The 16664-nt window shown below is 36.5% G+C and overlaps 1 protein-coding gene across 2 annotated transcripts in view; it reads right to left on the reverse strand.

The window, feature by feature from the left end:
• The window catches only part of LOC115222264 (ras-related protein Rab6), a 218660-nt gene that overhangs the window by 57115 nt on the left and 144881 nt on the right, over positions 1–16664 (reverse strand). For both annotated transcript variants that reach the window (XM_029792428.2, XM_036511325.1), the window contains exon 3: positions 4861–4914. In XM_029792428.2, coding sequence (XP_029648288.1) covers positions 4861–4914 — 54 coding nt within the window. The remainder of the gene's footprint in view (positions 1–4860; positions 4915–16664) is intronic.

A 16664-nucleotide genomic window follows, 5' to 3' on the forward strand; every position in this document is an offset into this window, starting at 1 on the left:
TGAATGATCTGAACTCAGAACGTAACGGCAGACGAAATACCTATTTCTTTACTACCCACAAGGGGCTAAACATAGAGGGGACAAACAAGGACAGACAAAGGGATTAAGTCGATTACATCGACCCCAGTGCGTTAACTGGTACTTAATTTATCGACCCCGAAAGGATGAAAGGCAAAGTCGACCTCGGCGGAATTTGAACTCAGAATGTAACGGCAGACGAAATACGTCTACGCATCGACAAATGATTTACAGTCCTAACCAACAGTGTATTAAGAACTTTGAGCTGTAGCAAGTAAAATAACTTTATTCCGTTTTGACTTCCTCCATTTAATTTCCTCTTTCACCACATGTCTCATTCACGGATTTAATAAGACCAATGAAATTTTAAAGGTGGATACTCTTCTGACTATCAAATCCCTAAGGGAAAGGAAAGACAAGTTTATTTTCAAAAAGTACCTCTTCTATAAAAATATTTGCTTGTCAGTTAAGCAACTGCTCTGATAGGACATGATTTCTTTTCACCAAATGATTGTCTCAGACTCAAATTAACTCAACATGACAGATTAAGTATTTCATTATTACAAAATGGATGAAATTATATTGTTTCAATATTATTAGAACCACAGATAAAATTAATGATTTTTTTACAGTCTGGCTGGTGTATTTCAGCACTACCTTGTGATCTGTACCGAGCAGATTTGAAAGCCTTCCATATTAATAGCTTTTCTTTCACGAGTCTAAATAACATGTGGAGAAAATCAATTGCTTCTTGATCTGTTATGATACAAGCTACAAGATGATCTTTTCACTTATAGAAACAACAGACTATCTTTAGAAACATGACTGTCTTCATAAACGGATATTTACAGAAACACTAAGCATCTTCCTCAGCATGGATATGAAGCTGATTCCATGGAAAAAGAACATCAAAATCTTATAAAAGATATGAAACAGGAATTTGCTTGTTCATTTAATGCGCTTTTTTTCATGCTAGCAAGAGGCAGGTAAAGAATTATTTGAAGCCAGAATTTACTGATGGATGTCAGTCTTGTCAACAAATCTCATCTGCTTCTCTTGTAAAGCGTTTTTATACAGCTCAGATCTTCAAAAGAGCAAAGTGACTGGTTAGAATGTCAACATCAACACTGCTTCACTTACAAGTGACAAGCAAAATAGGTGCCAAAATCCCGTACTACAAACCTATTTGATAAATCCAATGAGTTTCATGTTTATTAAATAATACTTAACTAAGTTTTTTTTGTGCAACAAAATAACTATTACTCACTGGACAAAACAATATTCATTAGTTTATTAAATATAATTGGGACAAAGCAGTGATCACTGGCTTACTTTTACACCTTACTCTTTTACTTGCTTCAGTCATTTGATTGCGGCCATGCTGGAGCACCACCTCTAATCGAGCAAATCGACCCCAGGACTTATTCTTTGTAAGCCCAGTACTTATTCTATCGGTCTCTTTTGCCGAACTGCTAAGTTACGGGGGACATAAACACACCAGCATCGGTTGTCAAGCAATGCTAGGGGGACAAACACAGACATACAAACACACATGCACATATATATATATACATATATACGATGGGCTTCTTTCAGTTTCCGTCTACCAAATCCACTCACAAGGCTTTGGTCGGCCTGAGGCTATAGCAGAAGACATTTGCCCAAGGTGCCACGCAGTGGGACTGAACCCGGAACCATGTGGTTGGTAAGCAAGCTACTTACCACACAGCCACTCCTGCGCCTATATGAGAAGGAAGCGTCAGCTTGTACATGAGAAGGAAAAAAAGCTTTCAAAAAACAAAACTAAGAAACAATAGCCAGTGAATTTATCCTTTCCTAAATTATGGAAATATGAATCCACCGCTGATAAAGAAGAAAAGGAGATGTTTCAAAGCTGCACCATGAGCTGCTAACCTAAAAGGGGCATAAGCCCAAATAAGAATTAATATAGCCTGGTGCAGCCATCTGGTTCGCCAGCCCTCAGTCAAAATCGTCCAACCCATGCTAGCATGGAAAGCGGATGTTAAACGATGATGATGATGATAATGATGGTAGAGGACGCGCGAAAATTCAGCATACGCTACAGAGCGGTTGTAATAGAAAGAGCCTCCAGCTAAAGAAAGGATATTAAAAAATATTGTGCAGGAGGGCAATAATTCCCAATAAGAACTGACAGAGAATAAAGAGAATTCTTTAATCTGGTGCTAGAGACAATAAAACGCACATCAGTGCACACTGTAAGACACAATAATAATAATAATAATGGCCAGTTCCCACTGTTGCTGTGGATGTCAGATGAGAAGTAAGATGTGAGATCCATCCAACTTACCTCAGCATGGAACAACACACAGAAAATGATGATAATATCTTATTTTCTTCACCTTTACCACCGTGACTGCTTTATATGAAGTTACTAATTTTATATTCATTAATATGGAATTGTGTTCAGCCAACTTTAACACTTCCACGTGAAGATAGGACACCTCTACTGTTTTGTGCTGTTTGGGACGTGTGCGTTTTACTACTGGCTGCCTTTTACAATTAGTATGGCTAGCTCTGTTATTAACGACCAATAAAGCAACAGACAAATGCTTCGTAGGATTTGGCTAAACCTCATTAGATAGATATACTGCAAGATCGACATTACTTCCTATCTTTCTGGGATCGATAAAATATGTCCTGCTCAAGCACTGAGGTGAACATAATTAGCTATCTTCTTTAAGCAGTTGCAAATCAGATGTGCTTTACAACGTCATTCCAGGAACTTCTGACCTCCCAATAGCTTTGGGAGTCAATTCACATTGTATGTGGCTGCCAATAACATCAATGTAGCTGAATGGTCGTCATTCTCTATTAGGAATTACAAGTCCCAACAACATTACATCTGATATGGCCTGTTGTTTAGCACGATAGCTATGGCCAGCAAAACTTACTCTGCATCGGTCAACAATAGTTAAAAAAAAAAAAAAAAATGCCTATGCCTTCTAAAAATTTAAGACTTTTATGCCTGAAAGATATACCTGTATTTTTTTTCATTTGAATTGAAGGAAGTAAATTATAAAGTGTTTTGTCCAAGAATACAACAATATTGAAACAATATTAGAACACATTATACAAAGACCAAGTGTGTGCTACCCTTTTATCTTTTACTTATTTAATTGACCCTGAAAGGATGAAAGGCGAAGGCGAAGTTGACCTTGGTGGAATTTGAACTAAGAATGTAGCGGCAGATGAAATACCTATTTCTTTACTACCCACAAGGGGCTAAACACAAAAGGGACAAACAAGGACAGACAAACGGATTAAGTTGATTATATCGACTCCAGTGCGTAACTGGTAGTTATTTAATCGACCCCGAAAGGATGAAAGGCAAAATCGACCTTGGCGGAATTTGAACTCAGAACATAGCGGCAGAAACACCGCTAAGCATTTCGCCCAGCGTGCTAATGTTTCTGCCAGCTTGCCGCCTTTTATTTCTATTCATTCTTATAACATTATTGAACTAACATAATTGTCATTTGCATTTTCCCTTCACAATAATGCCTCATAGTTTTAAATACAACGTATTGTTGCCTTTGAACAATATATATATATCAATCATGTAAAATGATTTCTTCTGGCTGTGTACAAAGCAAAACTTTGTAAAGAAGGTAGGTTGAACTGATCCACGAAAACCAGGACGGAAAAAAAGTGAATTCACACCTAATGAGATTTGAACTAAGAACATAGAAACATATATATCATCATCATCGTTTAACGTCTGTTTTCCGCGCTAGCACGGGTTGGATGGTTCAACCGGGGTCTGGGAAGCCAGGGGCTGCACCAGGCTCCAGTCTGATCTGGCAGTGTTTTTACAGCTGGATGCCCTTCCTAACGCCAACCACTCCGCGAGTGTAGTCATATATCTGTGAATAAAGTAGTCTGGCAGAAACCTATTATAGCCATCTCATAAATAACAAAGGGATATCGTAGATGGAATTCATATAACATCATATTTTAAATGTATATAATAAACATCTTCATGGAAGATGCTAAGTGTTCTGATACCATCTGAACATGAACTACAAAATGTATTTTCTCTAAAATCAATCAATATTAATTAAAAATATACGGATAAGTATTAAAACAGCCAGCCATTAACTAAAAAAAGAATCTTACGTCAATTAAAGAGAAAAATAAAATAAAAGCTAAATGAAACTAATAGTGCTAAATGTGAATTTTCTAATATAAAGAAGCTAAAAAAATTATATTAACACATATAGCAAAGGAAAAAAAAAACTGAAAATAAAGTTTTAATGATTTAAAATATCAATTTATCTTGTCTAAGAATGGCTGGAATAGAAAATTTCCATGGTAGCAACAAGTATTTAAACTATGATAAATGACATTTTAGATAAAACTAGCAGTATCGCCCGGCGTTGCTCAGGTTTGTAAGGGAAATAACTATAAGGCATTTTTAGAGAGTTATAGCCAAAAAATAGCAAAAAAATGGAAAAAAAATGATGGTAAATTTTTTTTTTGAGAGTAATAAAAGGTTGAGTTGCGTCCCCTAGACAGTCTGTGGTTTGTTTTTTTTTATTCTCGACCCCATGTTGAATTTATCGATTTTTTTCAGAACTGGGGGAACTTTTCAAAATTTTCGCTGCGTTAGTTTTGAATTATGACATTGGGCTATGTGTGTGTCAAGTTTCATCAGAATCGGTTGAAAGCCGTGGTCAGGGTGAGGGTACGAGAAAACAGACACACAGAAACACGCACAGACAAACTGCCGTTTATATAGAGAGAGATACGTAAAAAATTCATGTGTTAAAGAGTTATGGTTGGATTAAAATGTTGACTTACAGTTCTGTCCTCTAGGTACATCGTTTTGGATAGGAAATCTATTCCAATTGTGGCCTGAAATGGAAAAAATAATTTATGTAGAATATGTAAAAAAAGAATCTGTATATGTATATCTATATGGCTATAAGTAAAAAATATAAATATACTTGTGTTTGGAAGTACAAATACAAAAAGGTGTTTAGCACATGTAGTAAGTTAATTATTCAGTAAAAGCTGATAATTAAGCCCATCCCTCCTACATACAGTTCCTTGTAATTCTTGAATTACCACCACCATCATCACCACCAAAAAAAAAAAAAAAAGTATATAAGGCGTAGGAGTGGCTGTGTGGTAAGTAGCTTGCTTACCAACCACATGGTTCCGGGTTCATTCCCACTGCGTGGCACCTTGGGCAAGTGTCTTCTACTATAGCCTCGCGCCGACCAAAGCCTTGTGAGTGGATTTGGTAGACGGAAACTGAAAGAAGCCCGTCGTATATATGTATATATATATAGATATGTATGTGCGTGTTTGTGTGTCTGTGTTTGTTCCTCCAACATTGCTTGACAACCGATGCTGGTGTGTTTACGTCCCGTAACATAGCAGTTCGGCAAAAAAGAGACCGATATAATAAGTACTAGGCTTACAAAGAATAAGTCCTGGGGTCGATTTGATTGACTAAAGGCGGTGCTCCAGCATGGCCAAAGTCACATGACTGAAACAAGTAAAAAAAAAAAAAAGAAAGAAAAAGGGATGATGTGGGCTGAGTGACAAGGAAATTGGTTCCTAGAGAGGGATAACTGGTAAGCAGAAAAGAAAGGGATGGAATGTGTGCAGTTCTGCTCTCATATAATTACAACAGTTGAGGAAATAGAGTCTTAGCTCTTAGAAGGATGAAAGAGGCACGGATGTTACAAAGATGAGTTGTGGGGAAGGCTTGACAGGTACAGAATGGGTGGCAGGATATAGATATGAATGATATGCTTTTAGGACCTCATTTCTGGTGAAATGGAAGGAAGTGTCTTCAACACATACACACACATATATAGTGTACTGTTCTGTGATGGTAAGATCAACACAAAAAGTACTCCATCTGGTGAGAGATATTATTTAATAAGCAGAATATATGTTCTTATGTGCTACTATTAGCTTCATGAGCTGAGAACATGCCAAACGGTGTTTTATAACATGTCTTGTGTTTCAGCACAATCATCAGACACTGCTCACATGGCATAACAGACTAAAAATGGGATGAGAGAAAAAGCAAGAAGGAAATATATATAAAAAGTGGAAGGTTGAAAGACTGGAAAACGAAAAAGAAATCAGAAAGAAGCAAAAGGGGAATAAGAATTATTTCCCTTAGACTGTAAATTATAAGGCTGAAAACAGAGTGTCTTTGATCCTATGGTACAGTTATTTAATCTGGCAGGGGAAGTACTTCCCAGTTTTTCAACAGGAACTTAGGTATATGCTTACAACTGTTTAACATTTCAGATCTAGAGTTTAGTAGTGAGTTAAAGTTCTTACACATATCAATACATTTGAAATTGATGATTTATGCCATACAGTTTCTTGCTATACATGCTCCTTCTGGTGATATTTTCGAGGCACTGTTTTAATGCCAACACTTTTAATCGAGTCACATTACATGCAGGGAGACGGTGTACTTATTCTAAAAACTTGGTTAGACTTTCATTAAATTTGAAAACAAATATAAATCCTAAATTCTTCTACAACCAACTATAATTTTGTTTGTGCATGAGTGTATACATGTACACACAGACACACACACACTCTTGCATGCAAATTTATCTTGAAATTATGGGGGATGTTTAAACATTTTTTTTTCTTTTAATACAACCCAAGTCGTAAGCCAATTTCTTTTTAAATTTCTAGATGCGTAATGTGTATTTACATAAGTGATTATATACATGATATGAAATGAAAATATAGCTAAATGTGCATATAATTATTTCAGTGACTTGATGTTTTGTATATCTACTTTTTTTTTTTTCACTTTCTACATCCAAAGCTGAATTATAGTAGAATGATTTTAAAAATTAAGCAAAACATAGGATTTAAAACAAATATTTATGTTGTAATTAAATTTTACTTTCCTGGTGCAATCCAGACGCAAACATAATAAAAACTGACTGCTAACTTAATATATTCTAGATTATACTGTTTTATACACAATTACCAAGCTGGAATGAAAACGCTGGTTTTCTCAAAACTTATTTATCTCTAAGTAGTTAGACTAATTTGCTTTTACAGATGGAAGCTCTCTTACTTTTGCTTTTCATTTAAGAGGTAAAGTAGGAGTGAAACCTGTTTGCTAGCCAAACAGACTGTGTCAAATAGAGTTAAAGTTTAAAACCATATTAGATCTCGATTTTGCTTGCCATTTTGTCATCCAGTATAATAGATGCAACTCTCTTTCAGTTCAATTTATTAAATTGGATCTGTAAAGAATCCCAGACATTTCTTAGAATTGTTTTTGGGATATGAGTTATGGTTGACTGTTATATAGTATGTTTAAATTCTCCACTTTAGGTTATTTCAAAAGTCAACTGCAAACAAAGATGAGTGTAATTATTCTTTTATTTGTTTCAGTCAATAAAGACTGCAACCATGCTGGAGCACTGCCTTTAGGTGAGCAAATCGACCCTAGGACTTATTTTTTGTAAGCCTAGTACTTATTCTATCAGTCTCTCTTGTCGAACCGCTAAGTGACGGGGATGTAAACACACCAGCATCGGTTGTCAAGCAATGTTTGGGGGGATAATCACAGACACACAAACATATACATACATACACACACACACATATATATATATATATATATATATATATATATATATATATGACAGACTTCTTTCAGTTTCCGTCTACCAAATCCACTCACAAAGATTTGGTCGGCCCGAGGCTATAGTAGAAGACACCTGCCCAAGGTGCCATGCAGTGAGACTGAACCCGGAACCATGTAGTTAGTAAGCAAGCTACTTGGCTGATATACCTTCCAGCCTTCTTCAGGTGTGTTTGGGAAATTTTGAACCGGGGTTCTCATTCCTAACATATTTTTCGATGTTATTATTATTATTATTATTATTAAGGTCATTGCCTGGAATCAAACTCAGAATCTTGGGGTTAGTAGGCCGTGCTCTTAACCATTTTTTTTAAAGACTATCTTATAAGTAAGTGTGGCATGGCTGTTTGGTAAGAAGTTTGCTTCCTGACTACATGGTTTTGGGTCCAAATCTCTGAGTGAATTTGGTAGATGGAAGCTGAAAGAAGCCACTCATATATATATATATATATATAATATATATATATATATATATATATATATATAATTAAAATATAGAAAAAATCACATATAACACACAAACAGAGCCTAAAAGATTGCTTTAAGATACATGGCATATTTTATAAATATGTCTGTTCAAGTATCACAGTAGCACAAAAGTATTAGTAGGTCTTTTGGTTGTATATTTAATTTGATATGTGTGTGTGTGTGCTGTACACATGCATATAAATGTATGCGAATGTGTGTTACTGGTCTTCTTGCCTTGACTTCACATGATGATTATAATGTCATGCAAGGGGAATAAGAGTTATTTCCCCGAGACTGTAAATTATAAGGCTGAAAAGATAGTGTCTTTGATCCTGTGGTACAGTTATTCAATCTGGTAGGGGAAGTACTTCCCAATTCTTCAATAGGAACTTAGGTATATGCTTACAACAGCTGAACATTTCAGATCTAGAGTTCAGTAGTGAGTCAAAGTTCTTAGATCTTATACATATATATTGTTTAGATAAATGTCACTTTAAATTGGAGCAAATATATTATTCGTAAAAAACATATCTTGTCAAGGGGAAATATTACCTTACTTGGAAATAGGTGAAGGTTGATGATAGGAAGGGCATTTGTACATAAAAAAAAAAAAGTTCAGGTCAACAAACTCTGTCTTGCCCATTCACGTATAGAAAAATGGACGTTAAAACACTGACGATGATTACAAGTATGAGCACGTGAAAAGCAATTCAACACGCTTATGGATACATTATGCTTGGATTGGTGCAGAAAAATTATAAATCAATGAAATGGATTAAAAATAAAAAAAACCCCACTGAAATGGAGTTGAGCTGGACATGTCTGGAAAATAAGAGACAATCAATGGTCAATGACCTAAAAAAGCCGACAGACAAGATTCTGGGTCATCACAAAAGAAACAGAAACTAGCAATGACATGACACTGTGGTAAGTTTGTTTTCCATTTGCAGGATTTTGGGTTCAGTCCCACTGCGTGGCACTTTGGTCAAGTGTCTTCTACTATAGCCTCGGGCCGACCAAAGCCATGTGAATGGATTTGGTAGACGGAAACTGAAAGAAGCCCATCATATATATGTATATATATATATGTGTGTGTGTGTGTATATGTTTGTGTGTCTGTGTTTGTCCCCCCAACATTGCTTGACAACCAATGCTGGTGTGCTTACTTTCCCGTAGCTTAGTGGTTTGGCAATAGAGACCAATAGAATAAGTACTAGGCTTACAAAGAATAAGTCCTGGGGGCGATTTGCTCGACTAAAAAGGCGGTGCTCCAGCATGGCCACAGTCAAATGACTGAAACAAGTAAAAGAGTACAAGAACAAGTGTCACCGTCATCCTGCAGAGTGTCCTTCGTTTCCAGTCTGCCATGAAAGCAGGTGTGGTCATGGGGGGAAAATATTACCTTGGGAACAGGTGAGGGCTGGTAACTGGAATGGCAACCAGCCATAGGAAAATGGTGCCTCAACAAATTCTGTCCCAGTCACGTGAACATGGAACAGTAAATGCTAAAACAATGATGGGGAAGAAGGGCAGGTGAGTTGGGTAAATTTGACAAAATGGAGACTAATTAATTAAAGGGAAAGAATTTGATTGATATGCACTCATTTAAGTACTCAAGTTTTATTTATACAAATTTGGTTGAATATGCTAATTCTTAATCATATAGCTTGATAGGATCTTGATTAAATGAAATGTATCCTTACAGTGTAAACAGTTCCCATTTTCTGGTCTAAAGCGATGTCGCCGTTAAATGGAAGAGGAATTAGAGGAAATGTTTGATGCATGAACCAGGAAGTTAATTAGTTAGGAAAACAAAAGGAGCAGAGGATGAATCAAGTAGGTCTAAGATAAGTAGCTTAAACAGTTATCGAGTACACCAGCAGAACCGAATGGAGTTGATGCAGCTCAAAACAGAGACCACCTGTGAGTGAGTGAGTGAGTGAGTGAATGAGTGAGTGAGTGAGTGAGTGAGGAGTGAGTGAGTGAGTGAGTGAGGAGTGAGTGAGGAGTGAGTGAGTGAGGAGTGAGTGAGGAGTGAGTGAGTGAGGAGTGAGTGAGTGAGTAGTGAGTGAGTGAGTGAGTGAGTGAGTGAGTGAGGAGTGAGTGAGTGAGTGAGGAGAGTGAGTGAGTGAGGAGGAGTGAGGAGTGAGTGAGTGAGGAGTGAGTGAGAGTGAGGAGTGAGTGAGTGAGTGAGGAGTAAGTGAGTGAGTGAGGAGTGAGTGAGTGAGTGAGTGAATGAGTGAGGAGTGAGTGGTGAGTGAGTGAGGAGTGAGTGAGTGAGTGAGTGTGAGTGAGTGAGGAGTGAGTGAGGAGTGAGTGAGTAAGTGAGGAGTGAGTGAGTGAGTGAGGAGTGAGTGAGGAGGAGTGAGTGAGGAGAGTGAGTGAGTGAGTGAGGAGTGAGTGAGGAGTGAGTGAGGAGTGAGTGAGGAGGAGTGAGTGAGTGAGTGAGTGAGGAGTGAGTGAGGAGTGAGGAGAGTGAGTGAGTGAGGAGTGAGTGAGTGAGGAGTGAGTGATGAGTGAGGAGTGAGTGAGTGAGGAGTGAGTGAGTGAGGAGTGAGTGAGTGAGTGAGTGAGGAGTGAGTGAGGAGTGAGTGAGTGAGTGAGAGAGAGAGAGAGAAGAAAGAGAGAGAGAGAGAAAAAGAAAGAAAGAGAGATTGTGGGTGTATCATCAAAGATCATCTTTAAGCAATATGCTAAAATCAGTAGGCAGTTCAGGGCTGAAGTATATCTTGGCTAATTGATAAATGTTACTGCCGTTTATCAATTGTGGACTGTCGGACCCTTCAATATTGATTTATTTACCAGATAATTATAAGCAATTAATTCAACTGCCGTTATTAATATTTATTAATATATCGCTAACTTTAACACTAAATCTTCTGTGTTGAGTATAAACATCGCATATTCCAAGCCCTAATCATATCTAGAATGTCATCCCAAAATAGACTGGATTGTCAAAGTTATATATCATCATCATCATCATCAACATTTAACATCTGTTTTCCATGCTGGCATGGGTTGGACAGCTTGACAGGAACTGGCAAGGTCAGGGGTCACATCAGGTTCCATAAAAGCATACAAGAAGTTCAGACAAGTCCAGTATGGTGATATGCTGGGTCAATAAAAACAACACTAGTCCAGAGCAATGGATTGGTATAAGAACTATAAGGCGGTGAGCTGGCCGAGACATTAGCTCGCCGGGCAAAATGCTTAGCGGTATTTCATCTGTCTTTACGTTCTGAGTTCAAATTCCACCGAGGTCAACTTTGCCTTTCATCCTTTCGGGGTCGATAAACTAAGTACCAGCTACGCACTGCGGGTCGATATAATCGACTTAATCCGTTTGTCTGTCCTTGTTTGTCCCTTCTGTGTTTAGCCCCTTGTGGGTAGTAAAGAAATAGGTCTAAGAACTATAAGAATATAGGACTGATGCTTTGTATTTTGGGTTCAGTTCCTGCAATGGTCTATTTGGGTGGTAGACTTAACCTGTTGCCCAGTTTAACACCACCATCACCACTACCACCACCACCACCACCACCTGACACCTGGCTACTTGTAGCAGAGTCCACTATTGGAAACATTCAGGCCAGGTTTCCAGTTTGAAGATTCTTGCCCTCCCTTCCTGCCAAACTAAAAGATAAAAGAACAAAACTTGTTGTGTAGATCCTCCTTCAAGTAGGCCATTGTAATACTGTTTGCTTATCTAAGTAACCCTTCCCTCTCCACACACACACACTTCACAACTAATTAACTAGACAAGTTACGATCAGCTGCTATATATAATGTTGGTAAATAACAATTAAGTGGTGGTTTATACCTGAGTTAAGCAGATTGTATATTATTTCTTTACTGCTATCATTTTCATATATTTTCAATAAAATAAGAAAAAAAAAGACCCACCACCACTACCACCATCAACTTTTCTATGCTTGAATGGCTCAGATGGAATTTGTTGAGACAGATTTTCTATCACTGGTTGCACTTTCTGCATCTACATTTTCACACATATGCCAACAGCCATTCCTGCATCAATCTAAATATTTTGATATTGTACACTACACAGGCTTGGTGATAACATGAAGCATAATTTCTCACCCACCATATGGAATAATGATGGAAAATAATTCTTCACCGTTTGGGCAAAAAAAATTAAAGTACATTTTAAAAAGCTAAAAAAATTTGTCATATTTATTTATTGAAAATTGCCAAACGTAAGAACTATTTTTATTAGCAAAGCAAAGAATTTGGTTTATTGCTGGCATTATCACCACAGAACTGCCAAATGAAAATTGTAATTCCATGATTTTCAAAAGAAATGCCATTTATTGATATGAAATTAAATATTTTCATTAACAGTCTATTTTCCATATTCAATAACAAGCAATCTGCCTATTCAGTAGCTTAATTCCATTTCTCTCCAAACTCTTTACAATGTGATGCCACACTGTGCATCCAGATTAGCTGGATATCTTGTAGCTTCAAGACAAGCTGTGCCAATTCTTAAAATAGCATGAAGCCCCAAGAGAACTGTGTTCTAACCAATTATTAGGTGAAAATACCTAATTGTTTGTGATGTCAGGTTCCACTATTGCATACACGTAAAATTAAATAAGTAATTCAAGAAGTATTCTTGAAAATTATTAATTAATTGATCAATGGAATAAATTATAGTTATTACCTAAAGACATTTTAATTGCGTAGCAGCTATTAATATTACCGTTTAAACAGAGAGCAGTAATAAAACCCTACAAGAATGGAATGCTTACAAACAAGTGTCTGAGGAACAGTATTTGGATACGACATGAGGAATTATCTGGTAGTGAAAACAGGATTAATTAAAATCTTATTTCTTACAGTGAAATTCTCTTTTCCAACATGTATGCCTTTCTGAAAGAATAAATAATTATCCTCCTTTGCAATGGCATCATTACTATCGTATATCTACTTTTCTATGCTTCTATGTTTTGGACAGATTGGTGACAGCTGTTCTGTCATCTGACAAAACCTTTGATTTACGTTATGCAAAATGAAATGAACTACAAAGACAGTTTTCTGCAATTTTAGGTGAAGAATTATTTTAGCAGTAAATTTAGAAGGCGTGTTGTTATAACAGATACCAGACTTTTAAAAAACTATTTTCTTTATCCTAAGTTTGCTGGCCCAGTGTAACAATTGGCAATCTTTCTTATTATCTTCAGATGTTATTCATAAGTTAGGTAACTACTTGGAGGCATTGTTAACGAGCTTATTATGTAGAGATGTAAATTTAAAAAAAAAACACATCAAGTGACACTTGGAACTGAGATTAATTGAAAATTTAATTAGGAAAAAAAAAGTACTGACCATATAATTATTGAGAGACACCAACCAAACAATTAACTAAAGAGAGCGCTGACCACATATTTATATAGTAAAAATGTTAGTGAGATACTACAGTGCCAAAGGATATATTTCTACTGATGAAACCTAATAATACGTAAACAGTTGGAGTAGTCTCCCTTGATTGCTAAAGGCAAAGAATATGATTGGCTCATTTCTGATAACTTCATTTTACTGTACTGTTGCTTATTTCTGACATTGAAAACACTGGAAATAATCGTAGATGGGTTTGAATAAAATAACAAGAATGTTTAAGAATTCATTGACCATTATCGTATAGATATCAAAATAATTTCAAAGGATTTTGCAGTTTTACAGAGAAAAAAATTTGTTTTCAGAACGTGAAGTAATGTATGCGTATTCTCTTCTGAATAACAGTTTTGATGCGAAAACATAAGATATGGATTTGTATACAGTGAAATAAATTTAAGAAACTGCTTTTTTAATGCTGTTCAAGTTCTTCAGAATGCTCAGATTTCTTCTTCCTTTTTTTTTTTTTTTTTTAGTTTTCTCAATTTCTTAGACGTTTAAAGATTGAAGAACACAAAGCATGAGAGAGGGGGGTAGTGCAACCCCAGATAGATTACCGAGGGTTAAATAGTCTTTCATCAAAAGATAAGAAGAACAGCAACGTAAGGAGATAAATATATTCATATATTTCTTAATGCAGACTTTTGAACTGCAAAAAAAGTATTTCGACAAAAGTGCGTTGATCTTGATAAAGAAGCAGTCCTATAGAGATTATTACAATTTTGAAGTAACTTCAGACAGAGTAATTATAGTTAGGAGCAGGCATGAATTGCACAGCGTCTTCAGCAAGTGTTTTCTGCTATAGCCTCAGGCTGACCAAAGCCTTGTCAGTGGATTTGGCAGACAGAAACTAAAAGAAGCCCATCGTGTGTGTGTGTGAGCGCGCGTGTGTGTATATATGTATGTATGTATACATATATATATATATCATCATCATCGTCATTTAACGTTCGCTTTCCATGCTGGCATGAGTTGGACGATTTCACTGAGGTCTGGTGAACCAGACTCCAATCTGATCTGGTAGAGTTTCTACAGCTGTATGCCCTTCCTAACATCAACCACTCCGAGAGTGTAGTGGGTGCTTTTATGTGCCACCGGCATGAGGGCCAGTCAGGTGGTATTGGCAATGGCCATGCTCAAATAGTGCTTTTTATGTGCCACCTGCACAGGAGCCAGCCTAGTGGCACTGGCAACGACCTTGCTCAAATATTTTTCCACGTGCCACCAGCACAAGTGCCAGTAAGGTGACGTAGGTAACAATCACGCTCGAATGGTGCCTTTTACGTGCCACTGGCACGGAGACCAGTTTGTTGCTCTGGCAACGATCACGCTTGGTGTGTTTACATCTCTGTAACTTAGTAGTTTGGTAAAAGAGACTAATAGAATATGCACCAGGCTTAAATAGAAACAGCAGGGAAGCCCGTCATACATCATTGTCATCACCATCATTTTAGTGTCCCCTTTTCCATCTGTTAGAGACTGATTTTCTACAGCTGAATGCTCTTCCTGTTGCCAAATGTCACCTGTTTCCCGGCAAGGTAATATTTTCCCCATGGTTAATCATGTTTCTTCATGGAAGTGTTTCCACATGTCTACACACAGTTCCAGTGCAAGAAAAATGAGTAGAAAAGTGAGTGTAATGATGATGATGATGATGATGTTCCCATTTTAAACATCGTTACTATTTGTAACTATAAGACTATAGTTTAAAAAATAATTACTGATCTTAATTTTTAATTTAGAAATAATCTAAACCACCTTTTTATTATTTCAGGCAGAGTATTGTTGTTGTTCTTATTATTGTTGTCAGGTTATGTTATTGTGCTGGTTATTTTTCCTATTTCATCAAGCATTTTAATGAGATATCTTTATATTCTATATAATCCCATATAATAAACGGCAGTTCCTAAAAGAAAAAAGGGTATGGTTTTGATACACAAGAAGTAAGACTCCCTTTTAATCCTTAAGGACTTAAGGACATCTCACTCAAAACATTTTATATTCTGAAGAAATCCGAAACATCTCAGAAAATTTATCTTGGAGCAAGTACCAAAAAGAGGAAAGCTACCAAAGTTAAATAACCCAAGAAGAGAAAAATGATAATGACATTTTTCTTGAAAAACATTTGCTATGAAAACCCATCTATAGCTTCAATTTTAATCATTTCCTCGTAAACCTCTGGTTTACAGACATACACTTAAAGAAAATTGAAGAAAAGCTCATTATTTTTGTTGAAATCAAGTGGAAAGGAATCTAAAAATGGAAACTATGTGAAAACCTGTGGCAAATAACTTTCATTAATGAAAACTATTAAAGTGTAAAATTAAGAGTATAGATATTACTTCAAACTTTTAAGCCACAGAGGAAATAGAACTTCATTAAGAAAATATCAATGACAACTTAGATTGAAAATACCAAAATTAGTGCACAATAAGAATTTTGCTTTGCTTTTTATTATTATTTTTTTGTTTTACTGCAAAGATAATGCACGAGACATACTTAAATATCAAGCTAACAATAGATGTTGTACTAGCAAATGGCATTGCTCTAAATTGAGTTGGCAGAGGAATTTTGATCAGCGAGTTCTACTTGACAATTGGGTTCAGTCACAAGAGCGATCAGAAAGCATTAATGACACAAAGCCAGTCGGATGCAATCAGAATTACAAACATGTGCATGCATACGAACAGTCACGGAGGAATTGAGAAATATATTCCAAACCATACTTTGGAAATTATTGAAAAATCTGATCTGCAATTTTTAGTAGCCCATAATGAAGTCACATTTTAAAAAGAAATCAGGCAAACCTCAATAGGATTTTGTTACAACCAAGCATCTCTTTTTTTCTTTTTTATTATTAATCATATCTCTTTTTCTCTCTTTCTCTTTTACTTGTTTCAGTCATTTGACTGCGGCCATGCTGGAGCACCGCCTTTAGTCGAGCAAATCGACTCCGGGACTTATTCTTTGTAAGCCCAGTACTTATTCTATCGGTCTCTTTTGCCGAACCGCTAAGTGACGGGGACGTAAACACACCAGCATCGGTTGTCAAGCAATGCTAGGGGGACAAACACAGACACAC

The sequence above is a fragment of the Octopus sinensis genome, linkage group LG19 (assembly GCF_006345805.1).
Source record: "Octopus sinensis linkage group LG19, ASM634580v1, whole genome shotgun sequence".
Lineage (NCBI taxonomy): Eukaryota > Metazoa > Mollusca > Cephalopoda > Octopoda > Octopodidae > Octopus > Octopus sinensis.